The sequence below is a fragment of the Echinops telfairi genome, unplaced genomic scaffold, assembly GCF_000313985.2.
Source record: "Echinops telfairi isolate 266 unplaced genomic scaffold, ASM31398v2 ScPeMD7_7420;HRSCAF=8458, whole genome shotgun sequence".
Classification (NCBI taxonomy): Eukaryota; Metazoa; Chordata; class Mammalia; order Afrosoricida; family Tenrecidae; genus Echinops; species Echinops telfairi.
The window spans coordinates 20,458,755-20,469,139 of record NW_022111320.1 but is presented as its reverse complement, the minus strand read 5'-3'; the positions used below and the strand labels follow the sequence as shown (position 1 = coordinate 20,469,139).

The 10,385-nt window shown below is 40.5% G+C and overlaps 1 protein-coding gene across 6 annotated transcripts in view; it reads left to right on the top strand.

Moving 5' to 3' along the window:
* The window catches only part of GOLGA4 (golgin A4), a 136,023-nt gene that overhangs the window by 113,199 nt on the left and 12,439 nt on the right, over window positions 1-10,385 (top strand). For all 6 annotated transcript variants that reach the window (XM_045297510.1, XM_045297509.1, XM_045297507.1 and 3 more), the window contains one exon: window positions 8,251-8,354. In XM_045297510.1, coding sequence (XP_045153445.1) covers window positions 8,251-8,354 — 104 coding nt within the window. The remainder of the gene's footprint in view (window positions 1-8,250; window positions 8,355-10,385) is intronic.

The following is a 10,385-nucleotide window of genomic DNA, read 5'->3' as shown; positions in this document are numbered from 1 at the left end:
TGTATTTAGACCTCTATAAATGCCCTTTGCCTCCTAGTTCTTTCCTCTATTTCCTTTGACTTTGCTCTTGTCCCACAATCATGCCCAGTCTTCATTTGGGTTTCAGTAATTCCTCTCGTTTATATTACCCTTGGTCACGCCCTATCAGGCCTCCTACACCCTCCTCACCACCGATTTGTATCACTTTCATACAGTCAATTTTTATGTCTTGTTATGGACAGAGTTGAGAACTATTAGAAGCTTTTTATGTATTGGAAATAGTAACTCTTCATGATAAAAAAAACCAAACCAAACCCTTTACCACTCGAGCTGATTTCTACTCAGAGAAACTCTATGAACAGAGTAGAATTACTCTGTGAAATTTCCCATACTGTTAAGTCTTTTGGGGAGCAGCTGGTGAGTGTGAAGTTTTCACATACACACACCACCACCCCGAGCCCGCAGAGAGGCTTTTGGTTTTGAACCACTAACTGTGGTCAGCAGCCCAGTGCCGAACCTTCTGTTCCCCCAAGGCCGCCTCTTCATCTCGTTCTCAAGCTATCTGTCATTTTCTGTGTTACTGTTTTATGACACTGAACTCCCACGATGAACATTGGAAGTGCTCCATACTTCGTAGAATTTACAAATGAAACCATCTGAACTTAGACTTAAAATATATGTATGTGTATAGATAAATTGATACATATCTTTACATTTAGATTCCTTTCCTGACAGCTTTTTAATTTTATCTAAAATGTATTTAATTTTGTTGTTGCTGCTTTTATATAGACTATTTAATAGTCTTTTCTCTGGTTGCTTTTGGACTTGGACTCATAGTCTCGAAGACTTCACCTTCACTTCTAGTACTTATGGTTTAATAGTGTTATGTTTACATATCTGATGCACTTTTATTTCTCCTGGTGTAGGATTAGGGATGGCTCCAACATTTGTTTTTTCTTTGTGGTTCTGTCGCTATTTCAATACTACTTAGTATTTCTTCTCCATTTATTCAAGATGCTGATTTAGAGTAAATTTTGAGGAACCAGACCTTCTTAATTTTAACAGTCTTTTTTTTTTTTAATTTTTTTTTTAACAGTCTTATTAATCAATATTTTCTTCTTTGTTTGTACATTTTTCTTGGTCTTTTTACTGAGTCTCCTCTAACCACAGACCCATAGAAATGTTCCTCAATCCCCAGTGTTGTAGAAATAGTCTCCTGAATATTCTTAAAATCTTTCAGTTGTTTTTGATAATTCAATCTACCTTCTAAGTATAATTGCTATTTGTGTTTGGTATGAGATGGGGGATGTCCATTTCTTTTTCATTTGAAATAAATTCTCCCATTAAGATAACTAGTTCTGAGGGGAGGGAAGGGGGGAAAAATGAGGAGCTGATGCCAGGGGCTCAAGTGGAAAGCAAATGTTTTGAGAATGATGATGGCAACAAATGTGCAAATGTGCTTGACACAATGGATGTACTGTATGTATGGATTGCGATCAGCGTTGTACGAGCCTCTAATAAAATGATTTTTTTAAAAGATACCTAGTTCTGGAAGTACAATTTATTGAAAAATTTACACTTTTCCCTCTGATCATTAGAACTATATCTTTTTTTTTTTAGTCAATTTATTGGGGCTCATCCAATTCATCACAATACATAGATCAATTGTGTAAAGCACATCTATACATTTGTTGTCCTCATTATTCCCAAAATTCGCTTGCCTCTTGGGTTCCCGGAATCCGCTCATTTTCCTTTTTTTCCCCCTCCCCTTCCCTTCCTCCTCCCCTCTCCCCCATGCACCCTTAATGATTTATAAATTATTATTGTATCTTATATTACACTGTCCGGCATCTCCCTTCACCCACCCTTCTGCTGCCTGTCCCCCAGAGAGGAGGTTATATGTAGCTCCCTGTGATCCATTCCCCCTTACTACATCCCCTTTCCCTCCTGGTATCGCCACTATCACCCCTGGTCCTGAGAGGTTCATCTGTCCTAGATTTCCTGCGTTTCCAATTCCCATCTGTACCGCTGTGCATCATCTGGTCTAACCAGGTCTGCAAGGCAGAATTGAGGTCCAGGTAGTTGCGGGGAGGAACCGTTTAAGAACTAGAGGAAGGTTGTGGGTTTCATTATTGCTATACTGTACCCTAAGTGACTCATCTCCCCACTACCCCTCTGCAAGGTATGTCCAGTTGTCTAGAGATGAGCATTGGGTCACCATCACGCGCCACCCTCATTGACGAGGATATGATTCCCCCTCCCCACCTTTGGTGTTTAAAGCCTGGTCCCTTTGGCCCTTCATGATCACACATGTTGGTGTGCTGCTTCCATGTGGGCTTTGTTGCTTCTGGGCTAGATGGCCGCTTGTTTACTTTCAAGCCTTTAAGTCCCCAGACGCTATAGGTCTCGATAGCCGGGCACCATCAGCCTTCTTCACCACACTTACTTATGCACACATTCGTCTTCAGCGTTTATGTGTGGAAGGTGGTCACACAATGATGGTTTTTGTTCTTTGGTGTCTGCTGCCTGTTCCCTTCAACACTTTGTGTTCGCACAGGCTTGTGTGCTTCTTCTCTGTGGACTTTGTTGTTTCCGGGCTAGATGGCCGCTTGTTTGCCTACAAGCCTTTAAGACCCCAGATGCTATATCTTTTGATAGCCGGGCACCATCAGCTTTCTTCACCACATTTTCTTATGCACACATCTGTCTTCAGCGATCATGTCGGGAAGGTAGATATCATAAAATGACCGTTTAGCTGAGCAAGGTGCTCTTGTATTAGGGGAGTGCGCATGAGGAGGCCCAAAGAACTATATCATTTATTAAGTGTCTATTTTTAAGGTTCTTGTGGATATGATGTGGAGTCCACTTTTGGCTTCATTCAGCTGTACAAGTGGGAAGGAGAATACAATTCCCCACCAGTCCCAGGCTGATTGCTTCAACACAAATCTGATATGCCTGCATCCTCCTGTTTTACTTTACCCTGTTCTGAAAGTAGCTGTCTCTTCCATGTTACTCTACTTTGCTGCCGGATTTGATTATCCTTTTCAATGGCCACATAGAACTCACAGACAGTACTTATGAATATGGTGGGTTTTTAGGGAAATTAACAGGCTCCAGGAAGTCAGGACCAGCAAACATTAACGCCTCGGTTCTTCTTTCCACTAGGTGTCTTCTAAGCCATGCTGGTGGCCTGTCTCTCTCCGTGTCTGGTCTTCAGCCTCTACCCACACACGCCTTTGGCCTCTGCTCTGCTCAGACAAGTGTTTCAAAGCTCCTTTAGCTTTGATTAGTGCTTACGGGCACTCTGTAGGCCAGCCTTCTACCTAGTGCACTCAGCTTTCCTCATCCCACTGGTAGGAAGCCTGTCACTCTGCCTCCTGGTCTTAGCATTGCTCCCCAGCAACCTCTTCTTGCAGGGATCTTGAACCAGGTTCACTGCTGGCTCATCTCTTCTGGTGATTGTGAAATTATTTCTTCCTACTTCTGAGATGACTTGCAGAATGATAAAACTGATCATCTCTGAGTTAGAGTCCTCTACATTTTATTTACATGCTCCCACCCAGTCATTTTGGTAAGAGTTAAAAAGACTGTTGCTAGAAGAGCAGCACTAAATCCTTTCACCTCACTCTAGGTCTGTTTCTGGGTCCTTCAGTCTGTACTGTTGATCAGTTTGTCCATGTATGCTCTAATGCCTTCTGTCTTTAGAATTCTTAGAGAAGCAGTGGAATGTGTACATGTGTATGTATAATCACACACACAGAGAGATAAAAAGATAATTACTTCACAGCATTGGCTCTGGTGCTTTAATGAGTGTGGTACAGTCTTTGCAGTTCCTGTTAAACGGCTGGGTAGGACTGTCCAAGTGTGAGGTGGCTGTGATTTGCTACTTATATATATAAGTACACGGCACCCATGAGGGATGAGACCATGCAAATAGAGTCTATTGAACTACAACAATGGAATTAGTATTGTCATCCCACTACCAGCAGGAAGGAAAAGCCAGAAGCAGAGCATGTCCTTTGGACATTGTTGAACGCTCTCAGTCCAGGAGCCAGAGCGCTGTGGCATCAAAGGAGCAGCAGAGTGGCAGCAGCAGGATGAATCTGAGGAGCATCGCAGCCTTCTTAGCCACAGGACGAGTGAGACAGCAGTATCTCTGGGCAAGAGACTTCCTTGCTCGTGGAACGAGGTGCCTCCTGGGCATTTGTCTCAGAAGCTAGGGTTGCTGACTCAAGCTAGAACCGAGCATCTTCTTCATGATACTTCTGATAAGGCAGAGTGCCTTTTAGGAACGTATTGGCACCACCAAAAGAACTTTGTAACAGTGCCCAAATAGGGTAGAAGCCAAGGTGCTAGAGACTGAGGACCAGAGAGAGGTGTGTGCCTGTATGCATGGCCAAGAAGAGGTGCTCCTCTGACCTGATTTGTAACCTGTAGACTTCTCAAATAAATGCCACGATCATGAGTGTATTCTGTAAATGTGGTGTGGCCCTTACAACCCAGTGGCAAAGTAGCGAGAGCTGTGAGAGGGGCAGTGGGTCAGCACTGGTAAAGAAGGTTGGAGCCTCTGACTTCCGCCTCCTAGAAATAACCTGGGACTGCTGTTGCGTTTGATGCTTATGTTCTGTTGTGAAGTCTCAAGTCAGATGCTGCCCTTAGGCCAGTTTTTCAGAATACAACTCCCAAATCTGATGATTCGGGACAGCCTGGCAACTTTGCCGTCTTGTATCCTAAGATCCGTATGTCAGATAACAGAAAGAGTATAGATTGAAGACATTGAGTGAGTTCTGACAATTATCTATTGCCTGGAAGCAAAACACACTCTAAAGGGTGGGCGCCTTTTTTCTATGAAGGATCATTTGGATGTTTATAGCATCATTCATGGGTCTTGCTCGTCGACTATTTAATTAACTCACCCCTGATGTGATGGCTGGAACTACTTCTCTTTGGTGAAGCTTGTGATATTAACTGGTATCGGTGATTTTTATAAGCCTTATGTGGCAGTTCGGATGCTCCCCACCCCTACCCTAAGGGAACTGTCTTTAGCAGATTAATTGACTGACTGTATTATATTAGATTATATTATGAAATAGTCACTAGTCAAGGGCTTGGCCATTGGGAGCCATAACCTAGGCAAGTTGACACACTAAATTAGCCTTCCTACTGTCTTACTTAATGGCTTCTGGAAGTCCCTCCTTTGCGTTTCTTTTTTTTTTTTTCCCTTTGCGTTTCTTTAAGAATGTCTTAGCTCTTCTTAACTCTGTGAAGGTCTGTATACATTTTAGCATTTCATACATTTAGTTTGGTAAATTACACACAGCTGGAAGGATTTTGATTAGGACTGCATTGAATTTATAGAAAACTTAGAAAGAGTTAGCATATATAAAATATCAGGTCTCCAGTCTATAATCCTGATATATTTCAGCATTTACTTAAGTCTTGCTAGATTTCTGCCAATAGTGTTTATTGTTCTGAGTAGTCAATTTGCACCTCTTTTGTTACATGTAGTCTTAGATGTAATTGCAAGTGTAGAAATTGCTTTATGTTTTCATTTTTCTGGTTAAACAACTGGATTTCTGTAAGGCATTCTTGTGTGTTTTTGAAGAAACTTAGTAATCTTGCTTTAACTATATACTTATCTATAACAGATTTAGTTGATTAAGGCTGTATTAAATATAATTAAGTGGCTTTTCCAGTTAAAACTTTTGGAATTGGGCCCAGATGAAGTGTGGTGTTAAAAATGTTGAATAATATCCAGATGAAGTTATTTGGAAAGCCTCCTTCATGGGGGCACTGGGTAAACAATTTGGCAAGAATCGTTAGATGAACAATAACTAATTTCCACTCTAATTGCTGAAAACCCAACACAAGAACTATAAGAAGAGAAAGTTCTATATGCCACTCTTTGGGAGAAGGCAACAAGAGGCTTGTGCATTAGAAAACAGTGTTAATTGCTTTTCTAGGAAAATGGTTATAAGTGTATAATTTTTTTTCTTAAGATTAGAAAACATTGGAAAGCCTTGTGTTTTGTGTAGACCTAGGAGAATAAAACAACTGAGTATCACATGTACACTAATATTTTTGGAGAGGAAATACTAATATATATTGGCACACATACACATATTATTTAGATTTCTTGGACCTCTGTATTGCAAAGTATGATCTGTGTGAATTAGGTGATTAAAAGTACACCCATTCATCTTACTCATTCACATGGGTAGGTTCCAAAGACCAGGTCGCTGGACAGAAATTGGCAGAACATGAAAATGGAGGATGATGGACCATGGCCACATCAGGTCCCAGAATGTTGTTCTTGTCAAATTCCATAATCCCATAATGTCAAACTGCTGAGAAGCATGACAGAGCCATCCCAGCCAGAATTATTCATTGCTCACACCATAACATCCCTAGCACCAGCCATATCCAAAATAGTCCTAGACTTTTTACTGCTGTCTACGTGTGAAGTGTCACATAGTGAGATAGTACGTAAGGAGTAGGTGCATAGACGTTTACAAAATGAGGTACTACAAATATATGCGGTGTGAGTTTAAAGGATGACGACCAAAGAGGCTCCCTTTGTCAACTTTTTTTTTCCTTTAAAAAAGATATTTTTGGGTGGGAAAATACATGTTCCAATATACTCACCAATTCAACATTTTCTCCAGGTATAGATCAATAGCATCAGTTAAATTCTTAATGTTGTGAAACCATAACATAAACTCAGTGGAAAATCATCCCCTTCCTTCCTCTGTCCCGCTCCTCATAACTACTAATCACCTTGGGATTCTGTTTGTGTGCGTATTTCATACCAGTGAGATTGGACAGTGTTTCCCTTCTAAGACTGATTTATTTTGCTTAGCATCATGTTTTCAAGGTTTATCTATGCCCTTTGGAGGAATGTTTATTTAGGTCGTGGCCTCTATTTGTTGTTGGCCTTTTTATTACTGAGCTGTGAGAGTTCTTTATGTGATGAGGATCCAAAAAGTTTGTGGGAAAAAATGGAACTAAAAGATAAAGGAATTTTTTTCATGAAATTTGAAAGCCACCTCAGATATACAAGTCCCTTTTGAGATACAATCGATCTTCATAATTCACAGTTCCATGTGTGGATTTCACTTGCTCACTAGAATGTATATTTGTAACCCCAGAACCAGTGCCTTTGGCCCTGCGTAGCGATGCTATGAGGGCAAATACATATTAGAAGGAAGAAAGAAAGAGGCTTAATTTTTCCTGGTACGGTGGTGGGTACACTTCCCTCCTTTTCCTTAAACTTGTAACTTCTTTCTCTGTCTCTTTGAAATGATGTAAATCGTGTCAAAGGCTGTCTAACCCTCTTGCTAATTACACAGCCTAGGAATGTTTCCTCAAGGACCTGGGAAGCCCTTTTCCTGAAATGCAATCCATCTAGGAAGATAGCATCCCACCTCCCAGATTCCCGGGAGGCCAGGAGTGTAACTGCAGCTGGCAGACTTACCACGAGTCATAAAGATAGGAGAGATTTATTGATTTTCGTTAGAGAAAGGCAGTTAGCACACACAGGTAGCTATTTTACTTATCAGATGGTTCAGGGGTGGAATTCTTGCCTGCCTTGTCCTGGCTAATGTATCACATATGCAGTCCCGGTGGCTGTTCTTGGAGACTTGTGTATGGCTGGGATGCAGGTTTCTGAAGAGCAGGTTCCAGACTAAGCTAGATAAAAAGAACTTGCGATCTGCTTTGGAAAATCCGCTGGTGAAAGCCCCCTGGAGCACAATGGTCCAGTCCCACTGTCTGTGCAGTCCGCAAAAATTCCAGGCCGAGTGACTATGGTGCTGCATGTTCTGCTGTCAGGCTACTTCTTACTCTTGAGCACACACATGTGGGAAAGGGGTCACACCTGCTTGGCTGTACAAAAAGGGTAAAGGTCGGTCTTTGTAATCTTTTTAGCAGACTGCACGTTCTGGCATAATAAAACCATTTTCTTTCTATTTCACTTTTGTCAGGGGTAGTACGGGATTTTTTCTTTAAGTATGCCTCCTTGTCGATGCAAAAAGGAAAGTGAAAAATCTGAAATATTAAAATTGCTATACTAATTCTTGTATTCTCTAATAAGAGGAAAACATCAATATATAATGTGATATAATAACACGATAGTATGTTCTGATTTAATGTTAATATAGAGTTAAAGCCTCTCTTTGTTCCATTGGTTGCTTTTTAAGTTTGTCTAGTTCCTAAGTAATAAGTGCTTTATCTGGTTGTGTTTTACAATTGGGCCTATTTTTCATTTGACAGGTGGCAATTTGTACCATGCCGACGTCTCAGTTTTTGGAGAACCAACCGAGTTTGAGTATTTGCGAAAAGTGCTTTTTGAATATATGATGGGTCGTGAGACTAAGGTATAAAAATCATGTCTGGTGATTTGGCATGGGGCTTCATTTGATAGGGAATATGTCCTACTATTAATATATCAATTGATACCAAATATTTATTAGCTGGCCATCCATTTTAATTGTAATAGGCAATAGGTAATAATTATGTTATTGCTCTTATTTGCTCCACAGATGTGAGTTGACAGATTTTACTTATATTTGTTACATTTATAAAATACTGTTGTAAAAACATGTTGTTTCACACCTCCCCCCCCCAAAAAAAAATGTTTCATGATGCTAAATCCTGAAAATTTAAATTTCATTGTCTCAAGAATAGTTTGGGGGAGCATGTGGTTATTTCTTTGCTTCAGATCTTGATGTTTAGGAGAAGAGATTCCCTTTACAAGGAGACTATAGTGTATTCAAGATGGTCATAGTTAAGAATGACTACATAGGAAGATTTAGAAATACTGTAATCACTTAAAAAAACCATCTCTTTGCATATAGAGAGTAATCATTTTAAAATTACCATACCATGTAAGTAATATTGTGTGACTAATTTCTTTTGTAGAATGTTACATTTCATATAAGGTCCTTGAATGTAGGGCCTTCCTGACTTATTTGTATCCTTTATAGTATTTTAAACTCAGAACCTTATCTATATTAGATATTTGGTAATTGAATTGAATGTTTTGAATTTAATTGAATACATTTAGGTAAATTGTTGAACCATTCCTTAGGCCAAAAATTTCATTTAAAACAATTTATGGTTTTGACATTGTTTCAAGTTTTTTCCTTCATGGTATTTTACTTTGGCTGGGAAGGGGATAATTAATGAGTTTTGTATTCTTGGAAGCAATTCGTGATTTAAAATTATGTATATAAATATTACTGCTTCCTAGGATAGTTAACCAGTTCTCACATCCATTTGGCAAACATATCTAAAGCTTAAAAAGAAAACATCTTTATTTATTTATTTATTTATTTTTAAACATTTTATTAGGGGCTCATACAACTGTTATCCCAATCCATACACACATCAATTGTGTAAAGCGCACTTGTACATCATTCTCAAAACATTTTATCTCCACTTAAACTCCCGACATTAGGTCATTTTTCCCCTCCCTCCCCGCTCCCCCCTCCCTCATGAGCCCTTGATAGTTTATAAATTGGTATTTTGTCATATCTTTCCCTGTCCGACGTCTCCCTGTATAGGGTTGAGTCCCCCTGAAGAGACATCCAGCCCAAATGTAAGGCGTGTTTGGGGCTGTGCCACTTCGGATCTCAGCGTGTCCTTTTAGAGCTCTCCGGCTCTGTTTGGATGTGTTTTTTGCCTCCGAGTGCAGCCAGCTCCACTTAATGCCTGACTGGCGCTCGTGTAGAGGAGGAGTTCTTTCCTCTCGTGTTTATTGTCGGCAATCACAATCTTTCTCTGGTGACTAATGACGGCAGTTGTTGTTAGTGCCATGAGTCCGTTCCGACCCATGTTGACCCTACGGGCATCAGAAGGAAACACTGCCTGGTCCTTCCTCGCCTTCCTCACAGTTTTTCCGAGCCATTGTTGCAGCCAGTGTGTCAGTCCATCTTGTTTTGCTCCTCCACTATGCCAAGCACGACGACCTTCTCCAGGGACTGGTCTCCTGACCGCATGTCCAAAGGACGTAAGACAAAATAAAGCGTCGTCTGTCATTTTGCCAGCACATTTTACAAGTAATACTGAAAATTGTCGTCAGTATTCCGTTTGCTTTACTGCATATTTAGGAAGCACTTCCTCCATGGGGCTCTTTGTTGAGCACGATGATTGATAGATAGAAAGATGAAACTTGACACTATCCCTAACATCAAGGAATTTGCCGTGTAGTAGGAGCTGTCCTCAGTGAACCCTAGTGTGATGCAGAATCTCGGAAGAGAGGTACAGAGTCCTCACACTTATTTGTGGGAGGGTAAAAAGCGTACCTTATGGAGAGGTGGTGTATGCCCCGGGCTTTAAACAACAGGTTCTATTTTGAAACATGAGGTTGGTGAGAAGCCTTACCCAGGCAGAAAGTTTAAAGCAGG